Source organism: Canis lupus, chromosome 17 (genome assembly GCF_003254725.2).
Source record: "Canis lupus dingo isolate Sandy chromosome 17, ASM325472v2, whole genome shotgun sequence".
In the NCBI taxonomy this organism is placed as follows: domain Eukaryota; kingdom Metazoa; phylum Chordata; class Mammalia; order Carnivora; family Canidae; genus Canis; species Canis lupus.
Window position 1 is genome coordinate 22,911,719 of NC_064259.1, and position 16,276 is coordinate 22,927,994.

Below are 16,276 nucleotides of genomic sequence, written 5' to 3' on the forward strand. Positions count from 1 at the left end.
CTGCTGAGGAGGGAGTATAAAGGGGGGCTCCATCCTAGAACCCAGGGAACATGACCTGAGCCAAAGGGAGACACTTAACTAACTGAGCCACCCAGGTGCCCCTGGAAGTGTTTTTAACTATGAAGTGACTGGGTGATTTCTATGTTCATGAAGGGCAAAAGTGGAGGGGTTTAGATTGCCAGTAAGAATTCATCGCTGCCAAGGCGTCCCTAGGGTAGAATCAAGCTCTCTCTGGGAATGGTTCTCATCTGCCTGGAATGGTCTGAGTCCAACCTGCAGGAGGAGAAATGGATGCAAGTAACTAAGCTTCCCACTGTCCCAGGGAATTGGGTGGTAGAAGCAGAGACTGGGGAGGAGGGGCAGAAGAGAAGGGGTGTGAATCTTCCTTTCCATTTCACCCAGGTGGAGCCTGGTGGCTCCAGTCCACCCTCAGCATCCTAAGGCCCCTCCTGGAAGTGGCTTGGAGCCCTTTGAGCAGAGGGAGCTTTATCCCAAGCTAGTGTCATCCTCCCCAAGGGATTCTGGGCTCTCGGCTGGAGAGGAACCATGAGATCCTGTAAAGTAAGAAACGTGGAGACTCACAAAGGCATGGCTCAGCATGTTATGGTTTGTTCCCTGCTCAACGGGGGCCACGGGGATGGAGACCATAGCCAGGGTCATCCGTGTTCTGGCACTAAGTCCAGATGGCACAGCCAAATTGGGAGGTTGGCTTTCTTAGGCTGCCTCTTATGGTCCCTCTTGATTCGGGAAGTCAGTGATTAAGTTGACTCATCAGCTGCCACGTCTCTCCCAGTTCCTTGGTCGTCCCGAGGGTGTATGAGGCAGGTGGTGAGGTGATCGACAGAGCAAGTGGCGATTTCTGCCCACATCCTCTTTTCAGGAGGTGGTGAGGAAGGAGGCATGTGGGCACCTCGCTCCCTGCCCTCTGCCCTTTGTCTCTGCCTGCCTTGGGGGCCTCTCCAGCAGGGAGCCTGGGGTGGCATCTTTTCTACTCAGCATCAAGACCTTCTGATTTCAGGGGAGTTACCCTAGGGATCAAGGCAATCCCTGAGAAGACTGGCTGGTTCTGTCTTTGGGCCCTGTTACTGGGTTAGCTACAGAAGAAACTTCACTAATTAAAACATCAGGCTGCTGATAGTCCTGCCTCCTGCCCCCCGCCCCCGTCAGACCAAATAGTCAAAAGGGGTTTTCTTAATTTAGTACAGCCCCAGCCAATGCTGGAGAGAGCAGATAAGCTCGGAAATGGTCAGCTTCAGATCGGCTTTTGCTAGTTTGCTCTGCAGACTCTAAATTCATTACCTTATATAAATCATATGACCAACATGGTATTGTTTGGGGCATTTAGAGATTCATCCATGGTGCTCCTCTAATATACCAACTGCTTAAAAATCTCTCTTCTTTTTCTTGTCGACATGTGTACAAGTTTCCCTGGTTAAAGATCGTAATGTAAATAGAATTTAGACTTTGCTTCTTTCGTTTAACCAGTTTTTCACGCTATCATGCAGCCTTCCTACTTAACTTAAAAATATGAAGTTTATTTTCCACCACGTAAAAGTCATACTTATTCATTACTGAGAATACAAAGAAAATACAAAGCTTTGGAAAGGAAAAAATTGAAAGCCCCTCATTTTTGGTCTAAACTTCTGGAAGAGACTGTTATTAACATTTGTCATTTTTCATGCTAGATTTTTTTTCTGTACTTTTATAGAGTATGATTATATTACGCATTTTAAATTTGCATCCTGCCTTTAAAAAAAGCAGAGCACAAGCATTTACATATGATTACACACTTGAGTCACTTTTAATAGCTCTGTCCTATGCCTGGACCGTAGCTTGCATTTTTCTGTTTAAGTGGATCATGCTCACTTTTCCTGTGATGAACGGACCTCGTTTTGGGGGGCTGTGTGACATATCATGATTCAGAGTCCTGTGCTTATTGTCGAGAGCCCACCCGGACCCCAGTTTCTTTGCTGTCACCATCCAAGCTACCATAGTATCTCCACTTTGAAAAAAAGTTATTCTTTGGCCTCCCAGTAGCCCGAGGATGACATGGCCTGGTGGCTTTAGGGTTTGGCTGCATGGGACAGGTGAGAGGCCCTGTAGACCTCTGCCCCCTTGCCGAGAGGGATGGCAGGGCCCAGGGAGGGCAGAGTGTGTGGCCTGCTAGCTTGTAACTGTTTTCTCTACGTCCCATGCCTTTGCTTGTCCTTGTATGCAGGCAGCACCAGGGTCAGCTCTGCCTTCCTTATGGTACAGGAGAGGAGCCTATCAAAGGCCCAGGCTAATAGAACATGGATTTTAAGTTTTCGAAAGTCAAATTCTGGCCTCTTGATCTTTCCTCCATTCAGGCTGCTGGGCTTTTGGAGCATTTTTGAGTAATTATAGTAAACAGTAGCAACAATAACTGATACTTAGTAATTATACACTCAAGGTACTACCCTAAGCATCATAACATGGGAGCAGCTCTAAGAGGAAGACAGGAGTATTATCCTCTTCTTACAGATGGGTAAACTAAGGCATAGGAAGTTTTGTCCTTTAACAGGGAGAAATGTGGAAAAGCCAGAATTTAGTCCAGGCGATCTGCACTCAGAGCCCACACCCTTCAACATATACTTTCCGGCCTCTCATTAAACCTGGGTGTGACCTGGAAGGTGAGCCATCACTATGAAAGCAGACAGAGGAAGGGAGGCCAGCTAGTTGGGGCGTAGAGCTCTGGGGTTTATAAACCAGCTCAGGCATGCTTAATGTCTCTGCTTTAGCACTCTCTGTAGGCCTCGAGCATTTATTGAGCACCTGTTGTATACCAGGCACAGGGGAGCACAGTCTGGCACAGATGTCCACTGCATATACATTTTTCAAGTATCTCCTAAGTTCTAAACTTCTCTCTGGCTCTGGGAGGCCATGTCAGCTGCCAGGAGGGGGAGGTCCAGCTGTGTCCAGAAAATGTCCTGGACCAAGTGTTGCTGGGGAGAGCAAGGAGACAGAAGTCCTTGTCCTTGGAGGTGAGCTCATGGCTAATGATGGGAGTTGGCCAACAGAAGCACTTGGAAACAGTAATGCAGGTGACATTGATCTAAAAACCTATTCTTACACAATTCAGATTTCCCAAGACACGCTGAGACCACTTCTTGCTAACTGCCATATTCTAGAGGCTGGATCTTTTATTGCCCAGAACAGATTATTTTAAAGACTCTTGCCTTATGGATGGAGTTTTGCAAGCAGCAGGGATGTGTGTGATGTACATGTGTACATTTTCTCCTGTGTCCCTTACAGCTCTCAGAGGAAGAGCAAGGGGAGCATGAACTCTTAGCTAGAATTGTTCCGGGGGTGGGGTGGGGAGTGAAGCTTTGATTGCATATCCAGGAAGATGCTGAAGTATTCAAGGGACTCAGAGGAGGTGGAAGTTGTCTAGAAAGACTTCCTCAGGTGTGTCTCTAATCTCTGTCCCCTGCTAAGGGAAATCTGGCCTTGAGCGGGTCAGTCCCTGGGACCCCAGGATGCACTTTCTGGGGGTGCCTACAGACCACCATGACAGGTGCAGGCAGGCCCCACAGCCACATCCCTGAAAAGTGGCTTTGTTATTTGCACTACCTCCAATGGAGTTAGGCTGGGGCTGCTGTGGCGGCGTTGGGAGCTGGGTGTGTATTGTCTACGTGAGCACGTCTTTCTCAGGTAAAGGGCTACTTTCCTCACCTTGTGTGTCTCTGTGAAGAATGCAGGACTTCAAGTTTAATAGTCTGAGAAACCAGGAGATGTCAGCCAGAATGGGGAAGAAAGAATGGTTTCTAAATTCAGCACCTATGAGATCTTGCTGGAAGTGGCTTTAGAAAGACAATTGAGGAATGCCAGAGGGCTTCTTTATCCCCCAAGCATTCCCCACCCTATTTGCCTGTGATTTCACCATCAGTGGTTCATTCTGATAAACACTCTTTAACATCCAAATGGGGAGGTCCCCAGTCTTCAAGCTCCCCGCCCCCCACAGCGTGTCTGGGCAGCAGGGACTCCTGGGGCTGGGTGTGACTGGAATGGGTGTGGGGGGTGCTAGGATAATTTTTTTAAATTTTATTTATTTATTTATTTATTTATTTATTTATTTATTTATTTATAAAGATTTTATTTATTTATTAATGAGAAGCACAGAGAGAGAGAGAGAGAGAGAGAGAGAGAAAGAGAGGCAGAGACACAGGCACAGGGAGAAGAGGCTCCATGCAGGGAGCCCGACATGGGACTCGATCCCGGGCCTCCAGGATCATGCCCTGGGTTGAAGGTGGCGCTGAACCCCTGAGCCACCCAGCTGCCCGATAATTTTTTTTTACAGGTTAAAAATCCCCCTTTCCCCTAAAACTCCTGAAGAGTGGGTTTGGCATGTGGAGGATGAAGTCTCCTGTCTTTACAAGTGTGCCATCTGGGCCTCAGTGTCACACAGGGAGGTTTTAGATATATACTATTGAGAGCTAATACACATCCCCTGCAAGTTCCCTCCTCTGACCCAAATAGAGCCAGCAAGAAGCTTCTGCCCCTCATAGGGTGACCAACCATCCTGATTTGCCCAGGACTGTGGGCAAACCCTCTTCCTCCGCTGCCCCTCAGACTCAACAATTTTGAGGAAGCGCAAACAGGAGGAAGCAGATGTGTGGGAGTAAGTGCAACCTGTTTGGGAGCCAGTTTATACCAGGCCACTCAGTCTTCCCTAAACACCCCATTGTGACTCAGGAAATTTAACTCAGCTCCCCGACAGGCCTCTTTCTCCATTGGGTATTGCGGGTACCTGACGCCGAACAATGGGTACCAACGCTCAGGCCGCAGCATCACGGCCGCTGACACTCTCCTTCTCTTCCAGACAACCTTTGCCTCCTACAAGCCTTTGCTGGCCGGGTGCGTTTCCTGAGTGGCCGTGCGGTGCTTGATATCACGGAACGTCTGTCCGGTGAGCATCCCCGAAGCCCCTCGCCCCAGCCTTCCAGTCAACCTCCCGGCATGGAGTTGAACCACCCACTATCTTAGACCCCCCAGTAATCCAATAATCTTCACAGACCTTTAACATTTTTTGATAATCTGCTTGTTAAAAATAATTCCCATTTTACCACAAGATAATCTTTAGTTTTGACTAAAATGAGGCAGGTTTGTACATAAAACAGTTTTTGAGAAATTATGATCCATTTCTTCTTTGCAAACATGACTCCCACTAGCCCATAGAGTGCCTTTGTGTGAATCAGAAAAATGTCCCAGCTCTTCTGGGTACACCGTGCTCACGGGGGCATGGCTTGGTCGGCAGCAGCCCTATCGTGAGCACGAGATTGTCCCTTCTCGAGCGCGCACAGCCTGGAAAGCAGAGCACAGCCTGGATTCCAACCCTACTTGACTCCTTTGCCAGGTGCCCGGGCCCCGCAATACGTGGAGCTGGGGCTTTGGCCTGAATCTGCTCTGCTTTGTTTGAGCTTTGGCCGAGGAAAGCTTGCTCCAAGCCAACGTCTGCTCTGAGTTTGCAGTCTCCAGTGATTTCACTCCTGGGCTGAAGCCTCCTGTGGCCCTTGTGGTGGCAGCTTGTTTCGAAAGGGCACAGGCTTTGTGGTGGACAGACTCGTTTGCCACACACCAATTCTGGTCTTGGGCAGGTTACTTAACTTGTTTTTTTTTTTTATCTTCCATGCTTGTCAAGAGCCTCCTCCCCCTTATTAGGAAGGTCCCGTCTAGGAAGGAGGCAGAGGACCTGTTCTCTAGACCTCAGAGCGTCCCTCCTCCTAACATGCAGCCAGGTTGTGGTATCCCCATGTGTAAATCCTCGTGTGGGTTGTGTTCAGGTTAGTGTCCTGCTCCCTATAGTGTCCCAGGAGGCCTGTCGCTGGCTAGGCCTCCAGGCTCTGCCCCTACCCCTGCCTCAGTTGTATGTGCTGGTCACTTAATCCTCATAACAATGTTATAAGGAGGGTGTGGGTTCCATGATTACCCCCTTTAAAAAAAAAAGATTTTGTTATTTATTTGAGAGAGAGAGAAAGAACGAGCGCATGAGCAGGGGGAAGGACCAGAGGGAGAAGCGGACTTGCCACTGAACAGGGAGCCCGATGTGGGGCTCTAGCCCAGGACCCTGAGATCATGGGCTGAGCAGACGCTTAGCCGACTGAGCCCCTCAGGGGCCCCAGTGACTGTCCCTTTTGTAGAAATAAGGAAAATGGAGCTCAGAAAGGTTAAGTGCCCAAGGTCCTTTGGTGAGTAATCCAGGATTTGTGCCCGGGAGCCTGGCTGCAGAGTCTCTGTGCTGTGCTACGTCTCCCCGAGTGGCCCCTGCCTTTGCCTCCTGGGCACCAGCATGCGCCACCCTTCCAGAGGTGATCCGTCATCCCCGTGCCTGCCCACATGTGGCTAGCGGCCTGTGGAGCCCTCTCCACTCTTCTTCCTCCACCTGCGGGGGTGCCCTCCAGGTTCTGGCGCCAGCCCCTGTGTCTCCTTCCTCCCTAGCCCTCCCTAGCCCTCTGGTCTGTTTCCAGTGACTCCTGAGACCAGGTCCCACCCCGAGCCAGCCTCAGTCCACACTGGGGGTGCTCAGCACATGTTACATGACTGTCGGTGTCATTCTGCTCCTCCACCAGACTGTCTCTTGCCGTTGACTTGGCCTCTGTGCCCTGGTTCAGTCCTTTCACTGTCCCTAGAGTGGAACCCCGCCTCCCATCCAGGTGCCCAGCCTCCTCCAAGCAGGTGGAGTGAGCAAAGTAAGGTCAGGGGCCTCCAGGCAGCCACAGGACCACATAACTGAGACCACCTGAGCACTGGACAGGGAACCCTCTACTGTTGCTCAAAATCATCGCTCTCTGGGTGAAACCCTTACCTGTCCTTGTACCGGGGATATATGGGCCCCAGAGGTGGAAGGGTACCTCACTTTAGATTATCTGTTTAACTCTAAATATTTTCCATCTGTTTCCAAGAGACCTCAAAGGCAGGAGTTTCTACATAGCTCTCCTGTTAAGTCCCCATCAGCCAGGAGTAGAGCCGAGCATTTCGATGAACACAAGGATTCCGACTAATAATAGCGCAGCTTAACAGGAGTAAATCTTTGGCTAATTACTTCAGCTGCCTTTGAAGCTCAAATTTCATGGGGTTTTCTTCCTCATGATGACTCCCAGAAGGGTCATTGCCACCTCTGCTGGCCTGAGAGGCCCACTGCTGTCAGCCAGATGACCTCCGCCTCGTGTACCTGGGGGACCCTGGGCCTGAGTGCGGAGGTGAGCTGCCCAGGCCCCCGTGTGAACGCCTGGCTGCTGGGAGGGAGAGAGTCCAGGTGTGAGTGCCGGATGCCCGTGAGAGGCAGCCAAACCCCTCACCCTTTGGTGGGCATGGGGGAGCCCTGCCTGGGCCTGGTTCTTGACATCGTTCTCTTCTTGGTTTGCAGGTGAGATCCCCGGGAGGGTTAGGAAGCCTTTGAGTTACAGTTGTTCAGTTTAGGTGGCTAATCAGGATCTTTCTTGTTCCCTTTGGCCACCCCCCTTGCCCAACCTCTCCCTTACTCCTCCTGGCCTCCCACCCCCACCCTCCGCACCTTGGGGCTGCCCTGGTGGCTTTCCTGTTTCCTGTTAATGGGGCCTACCTCTCAGCCTGTCACCAGCTTCAAAGTTTCCGGCAGCTCCCACCTCTGTCCCACTTTATGAAGCTGCTCACCAGCCAATGTGGCTGGGTTCACTCCCTGGGTGCAGTCCTGCCTTCCATAGGAACAAGGACCACTTTTTCTTCTGAGGGTTCTGTGCATTGGGGAGCCCCCGGGGAAGGCCCCACAGTGTGGGGTGCAGGAACCCTGAGGGTGTGGCCTGAAAGCCAACAAACACCTTCCATGGGAAGTGACGCTGCTGGGGGTGGGGGGGTGGGCAGGCTTTGCTGAGGGGGGTGGCCAGCTCATCTTCTCTGGTCCCTTGCTGTCCCAGCCTGGCCCTGGATTCAGAAAGGCCCTATGGGAAACATCCTGGGGGATTGGATGGTGGTAAGCTGGTGAAGGAAGGACATACTGGTGGTTTCACTAAGCCTAAAACTCCACACCAGCCTCTGAATTGTGGAACCCCTAGGGGCTTGGGGCAGCAAGGGGTGAAGAGCGTGAGCTTTGGAGTGGAGGCAGGTTTAGCCTCTGCCCTCGTCAGCTGTGTGGTCTGGGCCAAGCTCCTTGACCCCTGAGCGTCGGCTTCATCCTCTGGGAGATGGACTGGTGTCCTGCTGGTCCAGAGGCCGTGAGAACAGTGGAGTCAGGCTACAAAACTCGGAGCCCCAAGACTCTGGACTTGGGCAATGTTAGTTTCCCAGATGTGTCTCGGCCCAGGGAAACCTTCCAGTTTCTTTGCTCCATCAATAGTTAAAGTGCTTCTCTCAGTGTTGTCTGTGCTCACCTCTGGCAGGATGGCAGGCGGACCATGCTGGTTGTATAGAGCAAAGATTGTTAGCATGAATGCGTTCAGGGGGATGTGGCCATGGCTGCAGGCTGGAGCAGCCCCTTTGAGGTGACTTAGGGCTGCTCTTGAGGTGGCTTTGACCCTGGCATTTACTCTATGATGGAAGGCTTGCTGGCAGGGGTAGCCTGCTTGTGGGTTTCCTGGGGATTAAAACAGGTAGAGGGTCTGGGATAACCAGACTGGCGGGGGGGCGGGGGGAAGGGGGGGCTCATCACTGAATCAATGGTCTGTGTGGAGTTTGGTGGTTGACAAAGCACATCCCCGACCCCTGGATTATTGCTGGTCTTATTGTGGGGTTTGGCATCTGGACACTGGGGAGGCCACACTGATCTTATCTCCTCCTGGCTGTTTTATTTTTCAGCATGCTTCATTTGAGAGAATATTGACATTTCTCCCTGGTACAAGTTTTCTCTGTTCGTATGAACTCACATAGGTGGGAATGTGGATTAAAGTCATACTAGTACTAGCAACTAGTTTTCACCAGCCTACCTACATGGACACTTATGTGTCCTTATTATCTAATCTCCAGCAATCTCAAGAGTTTGGTTCAGGATTATAATCCTTAGATTAGGGAACAGGCTCACGATGGTTGGGTGGCTTTCTCAAGCTCATACAGTTGGTAAATAGCAGGGGCAGGATTGCAGTTTAGGTGTGTCTGCCTCTTTCCTCTCCCCTGGGCTGCAGGGACCGATTACAACCATGGGTTCTGAGCACTTGGCCTTTGCATACTCATTCCTCCATAAAATTAAAAAAAAAAAAAAGCTAAAAATCGTATTTTATAACTGGTTGGTATAAACATGAATATAAATGAGGTTAGATAGCTTCATTTTTTCTTTTGTTTTTAAAAGAAATCAAAATGTTTTCATGGTCCCCTAAACGTGTCCCCAGCCCTAGATGTTGTGTCTAATGAACTCGTTGGCCTGTCCGGGCTGCCTGGACTTCGGGGGATAGAACTGGTGTCCCCAGAGAAGGCAGCGGGAGAGGGAGAGAGGGCATGACTCAAGTCTCTTCATTTTCTGTTCAACAGTGCTGGTGGCCTCCGTGTACCCCCAGAAGCCCCAGGCTGTGGAGCGCCATGTCCTTCCAGTCCTCTGGTGTCTCCTGGACAACATGATCGGGAATGGTGTCCTGCCCGGGCGTGCTGGGAACGTCCGCACAGTGGTTCGCCGGCTGTCCAGGAGCCTCCGGGAGCAGATGGGGTCCCGGCTGCAGGACCTGGCCGCTGGCCAGCCACAGCAGGTCCTCAAAACGCTCCAGGAACTCTTAGGCCCAGAATCCCCATGAGGCAGCCCCAGCCAGCGTCATGGACAGCGGGGCACCGACAGCAAGACAACTGGCAGCTCATGCCCCTTTCAACTGGGTTACAGACACATCTGAAACGGGCGGTCATTATTTTTTACCTTATTTTATTTTTATGATGGAATAATTCACAGTCTACTTTCTCTTAGGGTTCCAGATGTACATAGTATATTTTGAAGTAGAAATAAAAGAAGCACTTATTTTTCTAAGGTTTTATTATCTCGTACTTTTTGTAACCTCAGACAATTTTTTAATAACTAGGCTTGTCACAAAACAACAGCAGAAGTAGCTGCAGATCCACGGGGACCAAGAGTTAGGGACCCACATGTTGTAGACCATGTGTCTAGGCATGGGCCCCCAACTGTGACAGGCTGTGAGGGACCCACATGTTGTAGCCTGCACGTCTGGGCATGGCCCCCCACCTGTGAGAGGCTGGGCAAGCCCTCTGGAACCTAGAGACCCTCCGTTGGCCATTCAAATCTGGTTCATTTGTTGTAAGGCTGATTCGAGGTGAGTAGAACAAACATCTCCAGGGTCATCCTGCTTCTGCCTTAACAAAACTTTTGTGCAGCAACTGTGGATCCTGTGGGAACCTTCTAGTGGACCTGTCCAGCTTATCAAAAGGCAGGGAGAATTTGACACTTGCATTATGGAAAGCCTTCTCTGGAAGCTGTCATTCTGGGTAGTTCTGCAGGGGACTCGATGATGCTTCACACTTCAGTACCATAAATGAAAGCACTTGGTGGAGCATGAAGCTATAGGACGTGCAGAGGTCATGTGGGAGCTTGGAAATTACACAGGCTCCTCCCCTTGGGCTGGCTGGAACCTGGAGGGGTGTGCTGGATGCAGGGTGTGTCAGAACACCAGGAACCTGAGAGAGGGTGCTGCCCACTGAGCGAGCAGCTGGAGGACAGGCGTCCTGTGGGGAGAGTTGGATTGTGGCTGGGGCTCTAGACACAGAAGGCGCTTGGCTTTGCCTGGGGTGAGTGGCAGGTGGACCTGGTGTGACCAGAAGAATTAGAGCTGGGGTCATGACCCCAAACACATGGGTAAGGTGAAGGCTGAAGGGGCAGCAGTCCGGTGCCCGCCATGGAACCAGCCAGACCCACAGCAACACTCTGGGGCAGCTGCACATGGCTGAGGCCCTGAGACCCCAGCGAGTTTTCTTGCAGGCCTCGCCAGTGGGCCCCCTCCAGTGTCACCTACCCCAAGGTATAATATTAGTTCCACATCACTGTTCCGAGCCTCTCCTGAGGAGCATGGCCCAGAGCAGGCTGGGGAGCCCCAGATCCACTCACTTCTATATTTCCAAATTCATGGGTACCCCCAGCTGTGAAAGCCACTTTTTCCTCTTGCCTATGTTGCCAGGTGCAGCAAGGCCTGCCCCCACCCTCCCAATGCCCTGGGGTGAGGTTGGGTTTGGCACAATCATCCTGGGACTTGAGATTTTAATAGGTGGCTTAAGTGTGACTTTGAGTGATTCTAGCCACAGCAGGAGCTGTTTCTCGCTAGTTGTGACCCCAGCAGGGGCTTCCCAGCAACCACCTCCCCTTAGGCTGATTCTGACTGAACCAGGTTAAAGGCAGGCTAGACAGGGAGTCATCAAAGACACCCAAGAGGCTGATTTTTAAACATTTGGAAAGTTTTTACTCGAGTTAATTGTGTTTGCTTTGCTTGGAGTCTGGGCAGACTTTTTGGGTTTGGTAAGGAGACTGACTTTTTCTGCTTGTCAAGAGCTGAGAACCTGTAGGAGCCAAGGACGTAGAGTCTGGTGGGATTTTGAAGACAGAAATTAAACTCAAAGGCATTGTCCTATCTTGCCTGCTTCCAGGTCCTGTCTTCCAAGTGCATCTTCAAAATGGAAGCTTCCCACCCCCTGGGCTCTGATCCCACCCTCCTGAGTGGAGGTGTTTAAAACAACTGGAAATAGCTGAAAGGCGAAGCATTAACTCTACAAAGTTCCATTTTCTTTCACTATTTTAAGTTTAAATCTAGTCTCTGGACAGGTGCTCTCTGTGGGCAATGCTCCTGGCCCAACCCCATTGGGGAGGCGCTGGGTGGTTCTTGGGGTGCAGGGACCTCAGGAAATTTCCATCTCAAAAGGTTTCCCACATTACTTTTATTTTATTTTTTTAAGATTTGAGAGCAAGTGAACGAATGTGCACCCACATGCACAGTGGTGGGGGGAGGGGCAGAGGGCGAGAGAGTGAGAGAAGCTCAAGCAGATGCCCTGCTGAGTTCAGAGCACTGCAGGGGGCTCCACCTCCCCACCCTGAGATCATGACCTGAGCCAAAATCGAGAGTCGGTTACTTTACTGACTGAGCCACCCAGGTTCCCCCCACATCTTTAATTTTAAAACAAAGGGAAGACAGCATGTTAGCCTGGGCCTAGGAGAAGGAGGCCTAATGGAGGCCCAGTCAGGGGGTCTGAGCCCAGGCCGCCCCATTCTTGGCTCAGCTGTGTGTGCAGCGGGGAGCTCCGCCTCCTTAAGATGCTCTGGGGCCTGGGAATACAGCTTGTAGCCACGGAAGGGCTCCCCTCTGTCTCCAGTGTAAGAATTAAGGATGAGACTTGTCTGAGGACATGAAACTACTTTGGAATTTCTGGGGCTTGAGGAAAAGCTCCCTCCAGGCCCTGCTTCCTGTCTTGGTTTCTTTTCCCTGCTTTGTATTTTTCCACTCGCTCTGCCTCAGCATCATCCAGGGAGACGGAAAGAAATACTGATGTCAAAAAAAAAAAAAAAAAAAAGAGAAAAAAAGAAAGAAAAAAAAAAAAGAAATACTGATGTCGGGGACTCACCCCCACGGATTTTGGTTCAGTTGGCATGGGGTGGGGCCCAGGGTGCAGTCTTTTCTTTCTTGGCTTCCCCCTCAGCTTTATTGCGTTATAATGGACATAGAATAGAATATAGTGAGAGTCTAAGGTGTACAATGTGTGGACTTGACACATTTCCATATTGCAAAGTGATCAGCACCATAGCATTAGCTAACACCTCCATTCCATCACGTAACTACCGTTTCTTTTTGTGTGTGTGTTGAGTTTTATTCTCTCAGTAACTTTCAGGTACATAATACAGAATCATTAGCCATAATCATGCCCTTGGTTAGGTCCCCAGAATTGGTTGCTATTCTAACCGGAGGTTTGTGCACTTGGATTATCTCTGTGCTTCTCCCTACAAGGCAGCTGGGGTGGTGAAGCAGTGTCCTCACTGCCTGCTCCCAGCTGGGCCCCGGCAGTCCCTTGGCAGGCAGTAGGACAGCATCACTGCCGGGGTTGCTCACCAGATGGGTGTTTCTGCAGCTGGGATCCATAGGGGTTCCTGTTTGGTCCTTAACCATTACTGGGGCTTATTCAGGGCGGTTGTTACGTCATCTCCATGTCCCGTCACCTGGTGTTTCAGTGAAGAAGGCTATAACATTTGAAGGTTTTGTTTTGTTTTAATCACAGCTATATAATTACCTCTCTGTGGGTTGACAGCTGTTATTAGCATCACCTTGGGTTCTCCTTGAGACTCTTTACATCCAGAAAGTGATCCAGCACCTCTGCGGCTGGTGTCAGAAGCCATTAACTAAACAATAGCTTTAAAAAGTCACCAGGTTTTGTAAACAAAGCCAATCCTGTCCCCTTCCAAAGGAGAAAAGAAAAAAAAAAAAAAAAGCTAGATAAATAATTTTCATGAAGGCAATTTGTTTCCCAGGATCTATATTTCCTTTCTGTCTCAACCGCTGGTTTTTACTACTTTGGGGCACTAGCAATCAAATGGAAGAGCTGTCTCCTAAAATGCTGTCTGTTCAGCCAGGGGGTTCACCTGGAAGCCCACTTTAAGGCTTCATGACAACAAGGAACAAAGATTTTTTTTTTTCTTAAAAAGACTATTTTTTTTTTCAATGCCAGGGGTAGTTTTTGTGTGTGTGTGTGTGTGGTGGGGGGAACGAGGAGAGGTTAAGGTGTGTAGAGGAGGTAATTATAGAAGATAATTCTCTTGGAAATTTTGTTTTGAATTTCCATCCAAGCTAGTTTCAGAGGAACAGCTAAAATTATAGCTGGCCTTTGGCTAGATCTGAAAAATAATTTCCTACTTGTAAATGTTGGAGAAAACTGAGAATTTCTTCCATGGAAGGTTGTGGTATCTTTTAGAATAACCTAAATCATGCTGGCAGTAGGTGTTAGAACCAAGGCTGGGCAGGTGCTGGGGCACCTGTTCTGCCATTAGCTGGCGACGTGTCTTTGACATCCCTCAGCCTTCTTTTTTTTTAATTTGTGAAAGGTGTTGAAAAAAAGACTTGCTTTTCATCTCATGACATTAAAAAAAATCTAATAAAACAATGTAGATAATTGCATTTTGAAAATGTAGAGTGTTACAAAGAAAAGGTATAATTATTATTAACTCTAGCCTCAGCCCAGTAAAACCTTTAGTTAGGAGGCACTAAAGTCATTCCGAGCATCTGACTGACAAATCACCCCCGACTCAGCATGGGAATAAGTGGGAGATTCTGAAGCTTAATTTTTTTTTTCCATTTGGAATGTTTGACATTTGCCATCGTGATTGCAAGCAAAATGTCTCAAAGTCTTTTCACTTTGAAAGACATGGAATCCTACAGAGAAGGAAGTCAATTCTAGCTGAGTTTGACAGCTGTTTTTAACTTTCTCCAAGAATCAAGCACAGATCTGGAAGGAGGGGGAAACCGTACTTTCTTTTCTTAATCAGAATCTCGACGCATAGAGGTGGCGGAGATGAACATTACAAACAAAAGTGGTGGAGGGATCACCAGGGCAGTTCTTCCAGAAGGCTCAATAAGATGGCTTAGAAGAGGCGAGTTTCCCTGTGTCTTATCCATGACAGGATATGGTGGTTGGCATCATCATCGCACTTTCCAGAGGAAGGAATGGGCCCCTGGAAGCTGGGTCACAGGGCGGCGGTGGGGGATGGAGGAGTCGGGCCTCAGTTTCTGGGTCCCAGTTCCAACCATCAGGAGCAGCGGGATGGACTCCGGCTCCCCAGCATGATGGACACATTCACCACGCCCTTCTTCTCCTTGTTTCTCAATTCATCTCCTTCCTCCACCTCAGGCCCACCAGGCTTGTCTCGGGCTGTACCTGACTCCTGCTAATGCTGCCATTCTAGCCAAAACAGGTTGTTAACTCCTGTGCGAGACTTCAAGGGTGTCTGGGATTAGAGCATTCAGGACCCAGGCTACCAGGTGGCTGGAATCCTGTAGTCCCAGGGTCCACAGGCTGTTGGTGAAGTTACTTTCTGAAGTCCGTGAAAGTAATCAAGCCAGCAGTGTCCAGGGTCCTCCATAAAATTGAATTAGAGTGTGGAGTGAATTAACCGTTTGCTCCTCTGCGTGTGCAACGCATCTTTAATTACATTTCATAAAAATGTCGGGATGGATTGATGGAAATTTATTTAAACTTCAGGTAGGCACAGGGAGTAAACCACAGTGCAGTATAACACGTTCTGTTAATACAGGCCCAGAACACATTTACTTTATGGCAGTTCAACAGAATCTCTGGTATGAGGCTACTTAAAAATATATTACCTTTGCAAAGCTTTCCTTTGGAAGATGTGGTGAGTGTTGGCAGCCTGTACGCCGTCAACCAGATGATCAATTCAGTTCAACAAACATGTTGACACTTATAATTCACTGCACCAGCTCCCCTGATACATGCAAAACACTGGTTTAGTTTAGAAAAAAGAATCTATTTCTCAAAATCCCTTTCATTCATGTCGTAGGGTTGATGAGACAAGTCTTGTCAAACATAAGCTTTTCATGGTGAAAGAAAAGTCTCTTCAGTCGTCTGCCCTGCATTTCTATCAACACGGATTATTTCAGGTTCTGAACTGGGGATATGATGTAAGGAAAGAACTAGATGCTGCTCATAGTGAACAGCCACGCAGATCCAGGCTGTGGAGAGCAGTTATATTTCGTCTTGTATTTATACTTGTTAAAAGCTATCACTGTTGCACCAGAATATTATATCTGATTTTTTTTTTTTTTTCTCCATGAATCCTTTTGATAGACCTGGAAAGTTGTGTTTTGCCCTTGGGGCAGAACTATATGCTATGTTTCTAATGTATTAGATAAAAAGCTAAAGCACCTCCCTCTCTGCAGCTCTGGGGATCTCCATGGGTGTTGATGATTGCTGGACACCTCTGGAAGAGAGTTGTCCCAAAATAGGAATATAGGTATTATATGCACCCCTTAAATTGATCTTTTTTGTGGTGGGCTCTCTTTTGTCCTTATTTTTTAAGTTTTTTATTTATTTGAGAGAGAGTGAGTGAGAGTGAGAGTGAGAGAGAAAGAGAGTGCACGAGCAGGAGGTAGGGCAGAGGGAGAGGCAGGCTCCCCACTGAGAATAGAGCCTGACTTGGGCTCTATCCCAGGACCCTGGGATCATGACCTGAGCTGAAGGCAGGAGCTTAACCTCCTGAGCCTAACAGGCACCCTCTCTTTTGTCTTTATGCCCAACATTCCTTCTTGGTTTCTAACTTTGGGAAGGACGGACACAGACTCATGAGTCTTTAATGCGTTGGGCCTATTGGTAT

The 16,276-nt window shown here is 49.2% G+C and overlaps 1 protein-coding gene across 7 annotated transcripts in view; it reads left to right on the forward strand.

Moving 5' to 3' along the window:
- The window catches only part of TOGARAM2 (TOG array regulator of axonemal microtubules 2), an 83,764-nt gene that overhangs the window by 52,767 nt on the left and 14,721 nt on the right, over window positions 1-16,276 (forward strand). For 6 of the 7 annotated variants that reach the window (XM_025454279.3, XM_025454281.3, XM_025454282.3 and 3 more), the window contains 2 exons: window positions 4,841-4,927; window positions 9,454-9,934. In XM_025454279.3, the coding sequence (XP_025310064.1) occupies window positions 4,841-4,927; window positions 9,454-9,710 (344 nt within the window). In that variant the 3' untranslated portion in view covers window positions 9,711-9,934. Of the gene's footprint in view, window positions 1-4,840; window positions 4,928-9,453; window positions 9,935-16,276 lie in introns of those variants that run through there. The other variant, XM_035700448.2, reaches the window with a different exon arrangement.